General features: G+C 42.2%; 1 protein-coding gene across 2 annotated transcripts in view; it reads right to left on the bottom strand.

Annotated features, from left to right (window-relative positions):
• KPNA3 (karyopherin subunit alpha 3) overlaps positions 1–18785 on the bottom strand; it is a 46821-nt gene extending 28036 nt beyond the window's left edge. Inside the window, exon 1 of one of the 2 annotated variants that reach the window (XM_066176131.1) lies at positions 18593–18785. In XM_066176131.1, coding sequence (XP_066032228.1) covers positions 18593–18670 — 78 coding nt within the window. In that variant the 5' untranslated portion in view covers positions 18671–18785. Of the gene's footprint in view, positions 1–12214; positions 12235–18592 lie in introns of those variants that run through there. The other variant, XM_066176132.1, reaches the window with a different exon arrangement.
• Positions 18786–19138: the final 353 nt, after the last annotated feature.

Genomic DNA, 19138 nt, shown 5'->3' with positions numbered 1-19138 from the left:
TTTTAATCTCCTTAGGTACATTCAACTATCAGTGGAAAAGACATGTACCATCAGAATGCAATTCAAAGGAGAAAAGGACTGGATGACTGCTGGCAGTCCAGCAAGATCACCCACACTAACTAAAATTAGCCTTTTAAAATACTTTCTATACTTGCTACTGACCTTCACTGTCACTATCATGTTCCTTTTGAGTTAGGGCAAATAACTCCCTGAGCAAAAAAATACTAGTGAAGACCAGCAGTATACAATAAACACCAGCACTGCCCATCAGCTATCTAAGAAAATACCAAACATGATAAAGGTGAAATACTCACAGAAAAAATGAGCAGATTTCACACCATGAATATATACAGGACATAAGTACAATGGCTTCACTGCTCTCAGCCAGTCTGCACAGCAGTGCCACAGGCAGGGGTGCATCACTAGACCGGGGTGCTCAGAGACCCATCCAGCCCGGCCTTCAACACTGCCAGGGATGGGGCATCAGCAACTTCTCTGGACAACCTGTGCCTCACCAGTCCCTCAGTAAAGAATTTCTTCCTGGCATCTAATCTGAACCTATTCTCTTTCAGTTTAAAAATGTCCCTTGTCCTGTCACTATCTGCCTGTATAAAACCCCTCTCTCACTCCTTTTTATAAGCCCCCTTAAGGTACTGGAAGGCTGCAATGAGATCTCCCTAAAGCTGTCTCATCTCCATTCTGAAATTCCTTACCTTGGGTTCACTGCAGAGGAAGGAAGGCTTGTCTTCCTGCCCACTGCTTGACTAACCAGCTCACTCATGTAAATATGGACAAAATTCTCCTTTTACATCTACAGGGTTGACCTCTACTACTTTAAACAAAGCAAGTCCTCCTTATGGTAAGAGGACACCAGCACTACAGCATCTACCAGAACTGCACATATTTCCCCCTCTCATTATTTTGGTAAATCATTGGATACTTGTGACCACCTGAGCCTGCTGGGCAGACTGGACAGCTGGGGAATGGGAGGGCATTGGGTAGGTTCATTTGTCTGAACAAATGAAGAAGTCATCACATGCAACTGGCAAGACCAGTCTTTTAAATTTCTTGTTCTATTAGAACTTTATATTTGAATAATCTTAATAACCATGTCAAATTTAAGGACACTATGTAGCCCGAAGTTTTTCAACGCTTCCTCATGACAACTGCCTTCCAGTACTAAAGGGGAATACAAGAGAGCTGGAAAGAGACTTTATACCAGAGCATGGAGCGATAGGACAAGGGAGAATGGCTTCCAACTGAAAGAGGGCAGGTTTAGACTAGATATTAGGAGAAATTTTTTACAATGAGGGTGGTAAGGCACTGGCACAGGCTTCCCAGAAAAGTTATGAATGTTCCAACTCTGGAATTGTTCAAGTCCAAGTTGGATGAGACTTTGAGCAACCTGGACTTGTGGAAGGTGTCCTTGCCCATGGCGGGAGGGTTGGAACTAGATCTCCAAGGCTCCTTTCCAACTCACATCATTCTATGCTTCTGTAACTCTGCATTTCAATAAAAAGTTGTAGTTAGACAATGCTGTAAAGTCTCCTTTTCTTGATCATTCTGTGTTCTAGACACCAAAATTTTTCACTAGCAACACCACCCGACCTTCCCTTAAAATCTCATCTTTTATTCCTATTTATCTTAAATTTTAAGGCACACCCTATCATAATCTGTCAACTCGAGTGTCCACTAGAATTTTCCTCTCCAAAATCCAATACTGTCCACGCCAAATCTGAAGTCTCGGTGATTTAACTGATGCAAGGTACAATTCACTTTTAGATTTGCTCCCTACCTACAATTTACTCATTTATCTATGCAAGAATACTCTAGAACACTTATACTGAACAGAAAAATCAGACTCTGAAGTTCTTTAGGAGACAAGGAATATTTATCACATACAACTCTTCTGGACGCAGGGCAGATCTAAGGAATACTATATGCTTTGCTCAACAGTTCAGCAGCTTGGTATTTTTGGTGCAGTCCCAAGCAAGACATTACTACTCATTTTATCAATTTACTCTAAAACCTTCTCTAACAATACTTTGACTAAAGACAGTTACTCAGAGTCAGCCATCCATGAAGTCTCTGCTGGGAAGACTCCAAGCTTCTTTCTAAGGGCAAATAATTCACTCAGATTTTCCATTAGGGTTTTATCTTTGTTTCATACTTCCATTACTTCAGCCTCTCTGACCCTACCCAATTACAATTCTGTCTCAATATTTTTTATTTTTTTCTTGGTTTTTATCAAGCTGATCTTCAAAATATTTCACTACTCCACTACAGTTTTTACATCTGATGTGCAAAAATCTCCCATCTTTTCCTCATTTAGAGAGCTACCACTCTTTAGAAAAATCCATAAGAAAAGGTTATCACCTCTGCAGACATTTTTGCTGACCAGTACCATAGATTTCTGAGCTCTAATACTCTTTATTACAATCTCCACATTACCTAGGTTTCATCCTTTTAGCTGTTTTTGTATTTCATTTCAAACTTGCTATGAGTGTTTTCTCTTTTAAAGCAGCTCTGGTACATTTTCTTTTTACCTTCCTCCTTTAAAAGGCAGAACAGGCAGTACTCACCACTAAGTCCAGTGCTGCCTCTCCATTCACAGAGCAAGCAGGTTGATGGCTGGGATATCAGTCTTAACTCCTTGGAAACAATAAGTGTTATCTGCTCCCCCACTAAACTAAGGGCTCCCAGTCCTACAGTGTGTCCTGATTTGTCAAGGTCATCAGGATCACCAAGAATCAGTGATACAATGTTGGGGCTAGAGTCTTCCTAGAAGCACATGGGACTGAAGTTCCCAAAGGGCCTGTGGTGCATCCTGGCAGTTAAACTTGGTTGCCACGGCTGGATCATGATCAGTGCTCCCGGCTTGAAGTCTGTGCTGACACCATTTCTAACCCAACACTTGACATGCGAGATGACCACTGCATATCCATATCTTTAAGACCATGGATCCCACTTAATTCATACTTGTCAATTGTGGCAATTATAGATTGCACATGAAAAACATATGAATGCACTTTACATTGGCATGATTACCTAATTTGATTCATGCTGCTTACTGAGAATTTCTCCAGACTGTTGCCCAGCTTGACTTTCTCCTCTTTACCATTGGAGCTGACACACTAGTGACAGACTGCTCCATGATAAGACTCTGAATGTCCACAATTTAGTCATCCTTGCCTTGAGAGACCTAAAACACGTTTAAACTTCATATGAGAACAAGAAATGCAGGTATACATATAGCTCAGTATTCTGCATACTCTTGCTGGACTTTTGGAAGTTTTACTTTAAAACTTGCAGACCAAAAGGCACAATTTCCAATCTTATCTGGTGGAGTGAGGCGGGGAGAGTGAGACAGGATAGGACAGGAAGATTGGCAAAGCCCAAATTTTATTTCCCAAAAAACAAATGATTCAGACAATTTTTTGTCCTGTTTTGGCATTTCTTGAAAAGAAAGTATTTAAAGCTTGTGTTTCAGATGAACCATTTTAGAAAGACAGCAGGTCATCAGCACCCTCCTACAGCCTCAGAAGAGACACACACGATATAATGCAATAGCACATAAAAGAAGCAGTCTTAACTACCACTGCTAGCCCCCCCCTTCAAGCAATCATTACCACCGTAAGCAGAATAACATGCTTTTACACAGCCTGCAAGATCCAGCCTGTAGGGACCTGACAGGCCTTTACAATGGATTTATACACTGGTAGAAAGGCTAAACATTTTTCCCAGCTAATACAGGTCAGATAAAACAGAGAGAAGGGACAAAAATTATTCTGCAACTTAACCCAGGATTCATTCCCAGCTTCCAGGCTGGGAGGACATCAGCTGAAGTCTATACACAGTTGAAGCCTAGCAAGAGGTTACCAATGGATCTAATACAGGGTTTGCCATCCACAGCTTCTGACTATGATCATGTCTCAGCATCATGTGCTCAAACAAGTAACTTCATAGAAGACACAAACAGCACATCTCGACACTAACCCCCAAGCCAAGGCAGAACTGTTTCACTGAATAAAAAATACAGTCTCAAATCTCAGACAGGAAAAACATGGCACAGGCAAAATCCTACAAATCACAGAAATGATGACAGCTGCAGCATCTGAGACATGAGGACACTCCTAAACACAAGGTATTAATGCACCATGCACTAAGTGCAAACAGCAAAAATTAGTAATTACCAGTCAGCATTAAGAAATAAAAACACAAGACTTATCAAGCTGCGCTACAACGTTACATCTCAATTGCTACACATGAGGCAAGGCAGGCGTGGGTTCATAAGGCTTTTGTAACCAGAGATTTCTCCTCCCCAGTTCACCATATGTAAGGAACAATTATTTACCAGTATGTGTGACAGGCTGACATAACCATAGCAATGCGCCAAGTACTGTAAGTCCTGTTACTAGTCAAATAGATGCTGAGCAGTATTTCTAATTTCAAGTTCCTCAGTATTTTGTTATTTTATAAAATAAAGCATAAAAAAACACAGAAAGTCTGACAGATGTTAGATAAATCAGTGTTTCACTTCTACCTTGAATTTCTGAATATTCTTCCAAAGTCAGATACAGTTACATATGAAGAATCTCTCCTCACCACGTTCTGCTTGAAGGAAAAATAATTCCTAGTTCCCTCAAATCCGAAATTAATTTCATATGCCAAAGAAGAAAATCACTGCACACATTAGGGTTGCTGTGTTAGGGGCTGCAAGGAAACTTTGTTTCATTGTGGTACAAAACACAAAAATGCTAAGCTGACAAAAGACAAGAGATTTAAGAGACATTAGACCTTGGGAAAAAAAAAAAGGAGGAAAAGATTGCCACAGTCCCTGTAAAGCTGCCTTTGACAGAAGGAACACAGAATACAGCTGTCCTCATCAGATCAGTGTTTCAGATCTCTCAACAAGGGTGGTATCTATGTTAACAAGATGACAAGAAACTCAGAAGTTCAGTTTCAGCCACCTGAGGTGAAGGGAAATGTCTTCCTCATTTTTCAGTTGATACTTGTTTTATGACAGAACACAAAACTGAATCAAGCTCTTGATATCAAAAAGCATTGGCCTCTGAAATTCTGAATTATCAGTGTAAGCTGTACCAGCAACACATTCAAAGAATTGTTTTTCAGTGACCAAATATTTGGGAACCTTTCATTGACCCACACATGCTGCACAAGTACCATTCATGAAACTGCCTACGAGCTTTATATAACAGGATGCTCATGATGTGCTGAAGAGCCAGTGCCACTCCTGTCACACTACCACTTGGTACCTTACCATGAGCCATGCGGACCTTTCTCGAAAAAAAAGGGATTACTCTGAAGTGTTGAATAACATTGAGATTCTATGGAGGTAAGTCTAACAAGCTTTTCGAGCCTTTGCTTAACGTAAAAAAACATTTAACTGCATAATACATTAAACTACTTGAAAAGGCAATCCATATAGCTTCTGCAAACTAAAAATTCAAGGAACTCCAAAACCAATTAGCTGTACTTGTACGTGAGAACAAAACAGCATTTTCCAAAATCTTCGGTAGCAAACACAAAGTGTTGTACCAGAGTAGGGGGGAACAAAAACCCAAACTCTACTACAGATATACAAGGCTGCAGGAAAAAAATATCAAGCTATCCAAAAGGATAAAAATCACCCCTTAGGCAAAGCAGTCAGAATAGTCCTCCATTTATGAAAGAATGTTTTAAAACAATGTAACTACTTTAAGCAAGCTCAATCTCATCCACAAATATTAGAACTAGTCTTAGGGTTTCTATTAATCTTAAATTTCTACTTCATTTCTAAAAATCAGTCTCAATTGATTAAAAACAGTTTGAAGTCCCTTAAGTATACAACTTTTGGAGTCACAGAATTCTGGTAAGATTGCTTCATACCCAGTACAAATCAGCAAACCAAAACTATTTAAATGTGTGGGTGATACAACTAGTCAGAAGGTCATTTTGTATGCTGGGATACAGAATCCTTAAACAAAATTAAATATTAAGTTTCATGTACAGGGTGCCTAATAATGTACATTCTCTGCACAGAAAAAATAATCAAATGCTGCAACAGTAAGTGGTATGAATTTTATTAATTTTAACTACCTTTGGCTATAACAATTGTGTCAAGGAGGATTAAAGCATAAGCAGTATTTAACAACTAAAAATCTACCTACCATTGTAACAAGACAGGGAGCTCAGCGTGGTGCTCATCCTGAGCATCTACCACATTAAGTGGGAAACCTCAGCAGTGTCAACTTTTAATCAACACATTTAGATCACTTCCATTACAACTTGTGCAAGCAAGTCCACAAACCATCAGAAATGAAGAGGCAGGAAACAGATGTTTCTATCCAGGCAGCACGTCAATACTGCCAGGTAAATGCCCACCACCACTCCCCTGCAGGCCAGCCAGCACATACCAGCCTCGAGCTAGCCCATGGCAGTGGGAAAGCCAGGATCATCTTGATAAGATGAACACCACAGTCCAATGTCAGCCTTGCTTACTCTGTGGATACAAAAGTTATGTTTCCAGGAACTTTAGTAAGATGTGTATTTAATTCCTTTGAAAATTCAGCTCTTAAATGGAGAGAACAAATTCACTAATTCTAATGTCTCCAAATCTACAAACATCATTAAATTCTTTACTTCTGCTATTGCTTCTCAACATTACAGAAACAGGTCTCAGAAAATCAGAAGTTGCATGCTTAGAGGAAAGAGCTACCCTGAACACATAGCAGGGTTAGTAAAGCAGTTTGATCAAACACACAGGGTGCCCAAACAGCATTTGCAAGTCAATTCTAGACTACTTCCACCTGCCTAACTGAAAGAAAAAAACAGGCCCAGTTCCAACAGCTGGACTGGATTTAACTAATGCCTTCCCTCTTGCATATGAGCATATCATTAGTACAATTTATATACTTCACAACATAGGTGCAGGAGCAAGACAGTAAAAGGTGATGTTTGCATTGATGAAGTAAAAACTGTTCTTCCCTAAAAACTGCTTTACTGGCCTTTTCCCCCTATTCCTTCCCTGACGCCTCTTAACAAGTATGAAATACTGCAATGCACATGAAAATGCAGAAGCCTCAGGAGCCAGGCTGGTTTGGGGGAGAAAAAAACCCCATCAAAATGCTTGTTTGTATACAATTGATGAGATGATTAAGATTGTCAGCTGCCTATCTTCAGTTAACATCAGAAGCTAAATATTCTTAATTTGCATAGGCATATAATTAGTATGTGTAAAGTTGAGGCTTAAACCGATGATATTGTTCTACTTGTTCTGGTAACAGCTGGCTTCAGATAAAAACAAAGAACACTGACAGGATGTGACACTGCTGTTCTACCTGTTCACACTTCCAAAGTGCACATACCCCTTACTCCAAGAGCTGCAAGTACACCACAATACAGGAGGGAAAAATTCTGGGACTGCATCATGATGATCTGAATGCAACTACTTAATCCCAACTGGAGGAATTAAAAACAATGCCCTGAACACCAATCCCATCTAGTTCTTTTTGACATACAAAAAGATTTGACATCCATGCCAAAGTAAACCAAATGTTTAGCCCAAATTAACACTTCTAGCTAGGTTTGCTCCCTTACCTACAAGCATCATGGATTATTACCCATCTTTTTTCCCCCCAACCAGTGTATGTTCTAGGCAGACTCTTTTTCCCCAAGCCCAATTTTGAGACTTACTGAATTACCAAGTGCTCCTACATAAAGATTCAAATTGTACTTCTAAGAAAAAAAAAGGGATTTTTTTTTCCCCAGTTGTAAAGACGACAAAGCTAGAACAACTTCACTTCTGGCTTTGTTATCATAGCTCGACATTAAATTATGCTGACCCAGTCAAAAATGCAGGCAGGGGGCATGGATTCCACAGTATGACCAACAGATTTACCAAAGCAGCCAAACAAACTTAAAATGTGTCTATACCTTGATCTGATACTCCAAGACAGTTTTATTTAATTTGATTCCTATTTGACCCATAAGGTATTTGCTCCTCTTTCAGGTAAACATTCTATTATTTTGCAGAAGGTATTAAAAATTAGTTGAGATTCCCTGTGTGCTGCAGGACCATAAGATTTTAAAGCTTCCTTTTGGCTTGTAACATTTAACACAGTGCTAGGTACATTAAGAGCAGAGTGCAGTATTCAGGCTACTGAATTTTATGCCATCATCTGTCTGGGACCTACATTCCTCAGGGTTAATAAAGGCCGCTAAAAGAAAAGAAGATCTTTCTGCAGCTGGAGCTGCCTCACTTTGTTTTTTAATCCCCAGTTTGGGGCCCCTGAAATTAAGCCCAGCTGCCTTTTGTTAACTAGTCTGTGACAAGATAATTCAACTATCTGAACCTGGCTAGCCTCAGCAAACTGGATGAATGAGAGATCCACCGTAACTCTTTTACTTAGTGGTGGGTAATGACTCACTGAAGTCAGACTCTCATGCCAATATGGAAAGCCACAAACCTCCAATTACTACTGCTCATGATGCTGACTCACCTGAAAGCCCTGTGGAAGCAGACAGAGCTGCCCATCCACATTGTCTGCTTCTACTGCTCCAAAAGATCTTGGCAGAAAAGCAACTGCTATGCTTATTTCTTACCAGCTCTTTTGTAAGGATATTCTTCGAGGTCCTGGTATCCTCTCTGCAACTGTTCAGCCTCCATACTGAGCTACTACCAGCAAAGAAACAAGAAGTGAGCACCCACGTTTTCATTCCCATACACCAATTACTCAGTTTACAAGTACACACCTATCAAACAACCCCCAGGAGGCTGGACTCAAAGCAAGTTAGTTGACTGCATCAAACACAAATTGCACCAATACTGAAGGACATGAAGCAGTCTGGAATACAATGAACATGTTATCTCCTGGTTGATACAGAATAAAAGAGCTGGAATTCTCTCTTCTACATCAAAACTCAAGGAAGGAATCCAACATCTAGCCGATTTCCAGTTACTACCGTTGTGTGAATCAAGGACATTATATCCTGTCAAACATTTTACAGCACTTCCATCCAGATGTAGACCTTAACACTGTTAATCACACCTTTACTGACATCAGACCAAAGACCACAATGCACCCATTTGGGCTCCACCCGAAAGCAAAATCAACTTTCAAGGTAATTCAACAGCATCCGAAGATAAACTCATCGCTGCACAACAGCTGGTCTGCACAAACCAACAGGCAGGCAGCAAGGATCATCAATTCCAAGTTCTACTTTTGACTAGTGGTTCTAACAGGGCAGGGAACCTCTCCACAGTATGTCACAAAAAGCAGTGGCAATGCAGTCACTTGTCATCTCCATTCTGACAAGGTCTACCTTGAAAAACTTCACTGCAGTGTTTGGTCATTTATGCTGCAGCCCCAAAGAAACTGCTGGATGCCCGCATCACGTTTTTCTTGTCCTGTATCTTTTGGAAAGAGAAAGGCATACTGAATTTCACAAAGATGCCAGCTCTGCCATATATGAATACCGTAATACACCAAATAACCACCAAGAATAGTGGAAACCAAGATTGTCTAATTACAGGTGAGTCCTATTCATACTTCTTTTGCAAGTTTGAAGATTAAGGCTTCTTGACAAATTAAATAGGTACAAGGATTTGAGATTTGGTACTTTTGCATTACAGGAATCTGCTTTTGCCAGTACACAAACTTCTGAAAAGGTAATTAGTTATTTTCCTATACTGCATGAGCAGTGTAGTAAATGCATCAGTTACCTGGAAAGAGAAGCTTAACCTGTCCTTGAGGGAGAACAAATGATGCACCTACACAACTGGCCCAAGACATGACACCCCATCTGTGCTCTCCCTAAGTTTCTAAGCAAGCATCCCTCCCACCCCTACATTGAGCAGGGAAAGCAGCAGACCTGTCTAGTCAAGGAGATAACCTGACTGCCTCCACAAAAGACAAGGAGGCCTTTTCCCCTCCACAGTCCAGAAGAACTAGAAAGAGTCTGAAGAGTGTAGAAGACCAACTCAGGTACAGTTCCACTTCTTTTTACTAACAGATGTTACCAGAAACCAAACCCACCACCAAATACCATATTTCACAGACAAAATACCATATTCACTGGTGTACAGGACATCAAAGCAGCAGAGCAGAATTAGGATCTTTCATGGTAACTAGGTGCAAACAACTGACTAAAATTTTGATCTACATATCAACAGAAACATTTAAATACTTTCAAATGTAGAAACATAGGAAATTGTAGATAACCACTTTCAAGAAATTCATTATAAAATTAAGTGTTTGGTCAGAAAGGCTTCACAGATTTCTGGGGCAAACACCAGAAGACCAGATATTCTTAAACTTGCCAAATATTTATACTAGCTTCTCTTAGAAAGAAAAAAAAAAAAAAAAAAAAAAAAAATGAAAACATACAAGGCTAAATACTAGCCAGATACCTTCTTGTGCAATCTGTGTTTGAATAAAGACACTCCCTTTCCAGATACTTAATCAGTCTTCAACTGTAATATCAAAGTACCTCAGACAAACATTCTATGAATCCATGATATATTTATAAGCACCTCCCTATGAAGTGGGGAAAGTTTTGTTATTCCATCTATAAAACAGGAAAATAATTGCAATTTGCATACATTCACAGGGTGCCATGAAGAAAAACAACAACAGATCAAGTCCCTAGAGAGCTAGGCTATATTCAACCATAGCAATCTTTTTTGGTATAATATTACATGGCTCAAATGAAATCAGATTCTTTGCTGTTTTTTGAAAGATACAATCAAAAGGCAAAAAAAAAAGATTAAACATGTGCTAGCTGCCTAATTAAATCTGTGAAGAGATCATTCTGCTCAAGATGCAAGAGAAAACAACAAACCCAGCTGACAACACAGGAAGAAGATGGAGCATTAGGAATTAGGAAATACACTCTAGCAACATCCCACAGGCTTACGAACCTTGTCAGCTGCCCTTTTGATTTAATCATTTCAGTATCCTGAATTCTAGATGCCTCTACCTCACTTTTTAATGTGACGGAAACACAGAATTTGTGTGCTTACATTACCTGAACACCTTGGGTATCATACTTCTCATAATCATAATTCTCTCTTATCACAACATTCCTTAGGTTTCTCAAAATTTCAATTTACCCATCCCTCCATTAAAAAAAAAGGTGCTGTCACATTGATTGCACATGTCAGTGCTCCTTTAATGCCTCTTATCTGGAAGGCTGCTCCTCGGTGCTGTTTGATCAGTGCTATGAACTGTTCTTGCACACCTGGCCAGCAGTGGTTAACAGGATCCTGAGGAATTACAGCACAGCTCTCATTTCAGGACTCTCTCCTGATGTGGAAGGTCTTCTGTACCTGGCTGAAAGTCAGATTTGTATTGCAGAGAAATCACTACCACTAACTTTGCATCTAACATTACACATGCATGAAAAGAAGTAAGAGGCCCCGATGCCAAAAAGCTACAGAGTATCTGCCGGTTAGGGTGACTTCAGCTCGGTCAGCAAGGCACAACAATGTCTCTCCACAGAATTTCATCAACCTTCTGACTTACACTGTAGTTGACTAACAAAAGGCAAGGACTAGGACTCCAGGAAGTGCAAACCTGAAATCTGACACTGCACCTGGTCAAGAATCCCCACTAGCACCTCTGCAAACCTGGCACAAACCACCCCAGCACCCTGCGTGACTGAGCATCTTCTCATGCAGATGAGCTCTGAGCATGTTCCACACCAGCAAGTTTGTAGTGGGGCTTGAGCAGCCAAACAAACACATCTCCATCAATGCTTACAAGTCTTGAAAGGCAGCTGTTTTTCCAAACCAATTTTGCCGATCACTCACTCTATCACCACCTCCAAAGTCCACCTGTTACTGAATCTGACAATAACAAAGGTTAAAAATGCTCAAGAAGAGGTCCTCAGCTGATGAGACATGACAGAGAATGAGGGAAATGAGTAATTCAGTAACAGGTGTTTGAATGAAGAAGATACAAATTTGTCTCCTATTCTGCACACCAGTACATTATAGGTTCCTATTTTGTACTTGCTGTATTCTTTAAATACACACAAAATCCAGTTTAAAGCTGCCTGAAACATTTGGTTAGCCTGAGAAAGGAGACAAGTGTCAGGTGACCCAGAGGAACCTCCCCAGCAGATTTAATGGTGTTAATCTGATTGTGAAGGGATAACAACCCACCAGTTAAATACCACTAGACAAGATATACCTACTCCCCTTCACACTGACCTCTTTGAGCCACCACTGGTCTCCAGATGTGAAGGGCTGGCTCAGGAAGCTAAGGGAGCAGAAAATGAAAGAAACATGAAGAGCTTTGCAACTAGTTCACTCCAAGGCACAGACTGTTCTGATGCAGGACTAACTTTTTGGAAGAAACCAATGCTTTTGACTACCCACATCAAATTTTGTGATATGGAATACAAAGCCCAGTTTCTGCTATTATATTAGTAATTGGGACTGTCAATTCGGTATCAGAATTTCCCACAGCAGCTATTTTGAATAGAAAACTGACAGACACTATTCTTGGAAAAGATACAGGTTTTGGATTTCTTTTTCAAATCAGGTCAGTTAACAATTTGTCTTTACTACTTGATGATACAACCCATTATCTACTAGTTCATTGCCTCCTCTAGCCTGTTATAAATCAGATGCCTCATTCCACTTCTAATCCCACAACAAATACAAATCTGATCAGTTACTTGTAGCTGGTGCATCCTCCTAATTGCTGTCTTTTCATATAGCAGTTTCAGAGGACAAAACATCCTGCTTGGATATGTGCTGGAAGTATAAAATTACAAAAGCCTCAAAGAACTTATGTAAAAAATAGTTAAAGAGCCCTTAAAAACTAGTCTGACTGTTACACTGCTACCAGCTGTGACCAGATTTCAATATTCTACAAATTAAAAATCAATCCTTTCATAAAAGAAGCTTTAGAGATACCAGTGCCACTGCTGTAGTAGAAATACACAAGAATGAAGAAAAACAAATTCTGTAATTACAGGAAGATTACCAGAGGCTTGGTATATCACAACAGCAATAATTGGGCCTCAATACAGCAAGCACAGATCCCAATCAGCTTATGAAGATTACGTTCATCACGAGATACCATCTCCAAATTGCATTCTCCACAGGTATCTTTGAAATAAACAATGATTTCCTACTGTATCTGTGTATTTAAATATTTTAGAACGCAATGCATTCAACTGATTTTGAACCTCAAGGAAAACACTAGACAGTACATCTAAATGGACTTATTAGGTTTTGCTTTCTGCCAAGAGTCACAAACATTTCACAATGTTGTGCCATTTACCTGCAGACTAAAGCTTGGAAAATTCTGCAGCAACAGCAACCAAAGAGGCTTCCCACATCACTATCTTACTTCCCACCCATGTAATTCTTTCCAAGGGTAACAGCTTTGTCAAGAACACACTTGTGTTCTCCCAAGTGTGTGTGTATATAAATAAATAAATAAATATACACACACTGGGTTTAAAGGGTAATAAAGAAGTGACTGGAGTTAAAAACTCTGCATGAGAGTACTGGATCCTGTACTACATCTAGTTCCCAACAGGAAGCTACTTGACACCTGTGTCTTCACTCAACAATCCAGTGAACTTTTTAGGATGGCAGTACCTTAAACCTACCCAAACCAGCGGTTAAAGCCTTAATACCTTGTGGTATCCTTTCCTGTGCCAAAGTGAAAGGCAGAGAGCTGATCAATCTGTAGTGTGAAATCTTGAAATAAACTGCATGGGTACAAAGTAGCTGGGAGTAACAGGATTTCTGGGACTGCTACAACCCTTCCTTGTTTTATGAAGCCTGGGAGAATACAGGGAGACAGCAAAAACTCTACATAGTGCACAGAACAGCATCCAGAAAGGAGCTGGCAGCAGCTCACACTGCAGGTATGGAACCTCCACTGCAAAAAGCCTTGGACACTTGACATGAACGTGGCTTTAAGTCAACCTGAACCTTTTCCCAGGTGCCCAGAGACTGCATAGATTTGGGCTCCCCAGAAATTTCTTTCTTGCAAAGAAATCCATGCAGCAAGATAGAAAAATGGGAACTAATTCAAGCATCCTCAAAAACCAGATCCTCACCTTTAGCAATGCAAGAGCAGCAAATACACTGAATCTGCCAGAACTGATGATGGAGATCTGGGCTAAGCCCAATTTCTTTCTCTGCCTCATTTGGGGTGAGGATGCTGAAGGTACAGAATAAAAATGTATCCTTCAAAGTTCCTGCTCCCAAAGGTGATACAGACTAAAAGGTGATAAAGCTGCCTGTAACTGGGGAAAAGGCACCAATGACCAGGACATCAGAAACTGAAAATCAAACAGAGCAGGAATAGGTGAAAGAAGACAGAGTAGCTATACTTCCTTTTCATAAATGGCCCTCAACAAATTTTAGAATGATAATCCTACAGCCTAACCAACAGAAGATCAAGGATTTGTCTTCTTTTGACTTATGACTGGGGTATGACAAGTATACAAAAAGGAAATTTTAATCCCAGTCATTGAAGTGTTTTTACATAAAGTTATTCAGTTTATGACACACTAACTCCTTACTAGGTTTTGGGTTTCTTTCTCTGGTTGGTTGGCTTTCTTTTAAATGAGTGCACATGAAGTTTTAATTTAGTATGCACTTTGCTAATTACATGACCACACAGTCTCATTATATCACACACAAAAAACACCAGAAAGTCATGTAGACAGCTCTACAAATTATAACACCTCTGCTCATCAAGACGTTTTCCTCAGTTTTAGTCAGGGATGCTGACTAATCCTGACAGAAAGAAATGGGTTGATTGTTTGATCCATCACCTGAAACATCAGAACTGTGAGTCAACAAATGGGTACCTGCTACTGCAATGAAGAAAATGCAACATTTCTAATCCAAGACATTGAAGGAGTAAAAAAGGCTAGGAAGGATATTACTAAGCAAAGAATGAAGCTGAAAAACTGCAGAAATCAGAAGGTTCAAATTAGGTTTTCTAAAAGCTAGGCTAGCTTAGATATCAATATAAACAAACCCAGTTACAATGGGTGTCACTAACTGAGTGATTGCAACTGTTGAATTTTGTCCTGTAAAGCCTCAACTGTACTGGAATATTCAGTGCTGGATATTTAGGAAAAAAAAGCCACTGAGATTTAAGACTCATGTCCATAATGAACACAGGAAAGCCTTCTCATTTTATGCGTAACAATTCAAAAACCTCTTTCCCATCTCTGGAGAACACAGAACTCAGAAAGCTGTGAGGAGAGAACTGGCAGTTGTTTGTCCAGATGAAGCCATGAGTGTCTTGGCTCCTTATTGATCAGCTCTGCAGGGTGAGGTTAACTTTGTCTGCTGCCAATCACACATCAGTACCTATAAAAACAGAAAAATCTCACTAATAAAAGAAAGAACAGAAACTCACATTAAGTGAAGAACACTTAATTTCTGGCATTTGATTTTGCTATTATCCCTTTCGAGGGCTAAATATTTTTTTGGAATATTAATACCCCTAAACCAGAATTCCAGTTCAGTATCAACAACTCTACCTCCCTAAAAGAGAAACACAACAAAGAGGAATGGAACTTCCACCTAAACCTGAAACTAGAAAAAAGGAGAATGAACCTGTGTGCAGGTCAAAGATTCAGAAGCTTTGATTTCTGCTCAACAGATCTGTTCCTTTGCTCTTAGAAAAGCACAATGAGAAGCTACATGGGGTACATAACAAAATCCAAAAGTACTTACTCATCTTTTGTTTCCCTTAAAGTTGCATTAAGAAAAAGCAAATACAATTATATGGCTCAGCAAACCCAGTAATAAAATAAGAGTTAACTACAAATTAAAGGAGCAAGTATTTTGGTCTGCCAGAAGAGTCTGTACCCAGAGGGGATCAATAGTAACTCACGAGTATTTAATAGCAGTCAAAAGAAGATTACTAAAGAATGTGTCCAAGCCTGATGTGTTCAAAGGCAATGACTGCTTCCAGGCAGAAGGTGACTCAAGTGCCACTGTTTTCAAACTGAAGCTGAGCCTGTACAGCTTTGAATATTTTAAATTTTCCAGAGGATATAACCTAGATATCAGACCACGATTTATTATGCCATCATTCTAAACACTTCATTTCTCTTCGGTGGAATTTGACAAAATGAGAAGATGTAGATCAGTGCCAATGAAAGCACTGAGGCCTCCCGATTTCCAAAGCTGAGTACAGAAAACTGGAGGCAGGATCTCTGCGTAAAACTCTTCATTGCAGTACGGGGAGCAAACCAAGTGGATTTAATTGCTGACAGTTGGGAATTAGGTATATTTGATTTAGAAAACAAATTCTTTGTGAAGAGCCAATATCTTTCACTACACAGAGACAATCTGTGCAATCAGCAGGTCAGTCTGTGTACCAGTTCCTCAAGAGAGGCACAGCAACTAATTGCAATCATATAGCTCTGCTGCGCTCGTTCATCTTCTGCTCTAAACTTAACTTACATTGTTTCACTTTTAGAGGCTTCAGTTAGATAAAGTTTACTCCAGAAGGACACTTCTAACATGAACTTTTAAGTATCAGAAAAGAGTCAAAATGGAGGTTTAGTAGAAAATCTCAGACATTTAATACAAATTAAGTTGTGTGAAGGACACTGAAACATTTCCCATCTCTGAAAGTCCTTCAAATGAACCTAAATTTCATTTTAGCATATCTCCATGGGTATACACCTTTAAAATACCTCTGCATTTTACCTATTTGTTCATGCAAAAGAAATACGTTACTTATATTTTAACCCTTTTCAAAGGCAGATATGACACCTTTAACCACATTACCATTACTGGAGCTCTGCACCAGTCCTAGGCTCAGCCACAGAAAAGAAATCAGTCAGCACGCTGGAAGACAACCCTAGGGACATACTTCTCCATAACAGCAAATACACTACTCCAAAATAATTACTCCCCTTCAGGGGGAAATGAGAGCTAAACTACCTTAGCTGGTGTGACAGAAGTAATCTCAGCAAAGCTCACGCAGTCCATTCCCTCGTTCCTCCCCACGGAGGCAGACATTCAATTCCCCCAGTCCTGGGCATGCTATAACATAAGCAACCGTGGATGACAGATCAGTTCACACTCGGCATGAACATACCTAACCTTTCCCTGTTTAGAGCTCTGATGGATTCAGGCCAGTGACGGAGAAAGCAGCAACAAAACTGGTAACCAATACGGAGAGATGAGACAAGGACAAAATGAATGAGGAGCAGCAGGAAGAGCCTCACTGGATGAGAAGGGGAAAAAGAAATGCACCACGCCCCCTCCTTACCCTGAGAAGCAACTGCTAAGCAGAAGGATGGGCAATTTTTAGTTACTTTCTAACATTTACTAACGTTAGCCAGAAGTGTTGCAGTTATCATACTCTTCACATGCAATATTTTCTGTGAGAAAGATTCACTGCCGCAGACTTAAATAAAAATTAAAGATTATTTTACACTGTGAATGTCATCTTAAAGACACTGCTGCTGCTAAGCCTGACCTGCATAAAATCGTCTCCACCCCAACAACAGCAGCATAAGCGTGAATTCTGCTAAAATACAAAATGCACTTTCAAAGGACTAAAATTCCAGTCTATTGATTACAAAAGTTAAGTGATAAAATCAACAGAAGCATGGAAAACACCCTCAGGTGAAGTCAAAGTAATCTGACACATATTTAGGTTTTCACTCTAGCGAATCCTAAGCCGATTTCAATCCTAGCCTGATTTCAGAGCTCCCTCCCCCTTCCTTTCCTATTACAGAAACTTAAACATGAGATTTGGGATTTCCTCTTTCAACTGCGAGTAGAGCTGAAGATGTGACCGATAAGGATACGCAGATTCGAAGACCTCTGCAACCCCTCTAGGGAATAAACTCCCAATAACCCTAAGACTCCCAGATTCGGGGGAGTAAACTACTACCCCATTAGCCTCACCGAGCACCGCACTCCTTTCCCAGTTAGACGGAGACGCCCAGCAGACCATTACTGACGCGCCCACCAGCATCTGAAAATAGAATACTAAAACTGAAAAGAAGGGGTTGATACACCGTAGGGCACGGAACAAAACGGGACAGCACCGCACGCTGTAACAAGGCTCACCAGAGCGTGGGAGCGGTCCCCGGCACCAGCACAGGCCTCCGCGTGCGGCAGCGGCACGGCGGGGCGAGGGCAGGGCAGCCCCGGGCCCCGGCGGAAGGGCCGCCACCGCCCCGGGGGGCGTCACAAAAGGCGGCCGGCACCATTGTCCGAGGCCTCATCCGAGCCCCGGGCCCGGCGGCAGGACGGGGAGGCGGCAGGACGGGAGCGGGGAGCGCCGCGGGTGGAGAAGGTGCCGCACGCCGCCGGCCCTGCCCGGGCCCCGGCGAGCCGGGCGGGCGGCGGAGGGGCCCGCGGGCGGCCGGGCCGCGCCAACCCTTCCCCCCGCCGCTGCCTCCGCCCCCCGCCGGCCGCGCCCGCCCGCATGACGGCGAAGAAAAAACCCCCCTCGGGCGCTCCCCCCGCCGCCTCCTCCCGCCGCGAGCGCGGCCCGGCCCGGCCCCTCCTCTGGCGGCCGCCGGCGGAGGCGGAGGCCGGGCCCGGCCGGGGCCCCGCCGGCCCCGCACGCACCTCCGCGTCGCGGCCCTTGTTCTTGAAGCTCTTGATGCGGTGGCTCTCCAGGCCGGTGGCGGCGGCGTTCTCGGCCATGGCGGCTCCCGGCGGCTCCTGCGAGGCGGCTCCGGCGGCTCCCGGCGGCGGCTCGCGCGAGGGGCGGAGGGAAGCGGGACGCGCTCCGTGACGAGCGCGCGGGGGGGAGAACGGGCGGGGAGGGGAGGGGGGGGTGCCGCTGGCGCGCGCGCGCGCCGTTGCTGAGTGACTGGGAGAGGGGTGGGGGGGGCGGAGAACGGGGGGCGCGAGCGCACGTGACGCGGAGGGCGGGCGGACGTCGTCCAATCGCGGCGCGGCTTCCCGGCTTCGGTCCCGCCCGGCCCCGCCCCGATCCCGCCCCCGCCCCGCGCGGCATTCTGGGATGTGTAGGCCCGGCGGGCGGCGGCTCCGCACGTGGAGAGGTGGCCCGGCCGCGGGGTTCCAGCTCGACGCCGGGCGCTCCGAGGCTCCGGGAGACCCCCGAGAACGACGGGGAGGGCCTAACGGTACTGTGCATACAGAATCGCA

Source organism: Chamaea fasciata, unplaced genomic scaffold (genome assembly GCF_029207755.1).
Source record: "Chamaea fasciata isolate MVZ Bird 193981 ecotype frontalis unplaced genomic scaffold, bChaFas1.0.hap1 SCAF_2, whole genome shotgun sequence".
In the NCBI taxonomy this organism is placed as follows: Eukaryota; Metazoa; Chordata; class Aves; order Passeriformes; family Sylviidae; genus Chamaea; species Chamaea fasciata.
The sequence above is the reverse complement of the archived record's forward strand: the minus strand, read 5'-3'. Positions and strand labels throughout refer to the sequence as shown.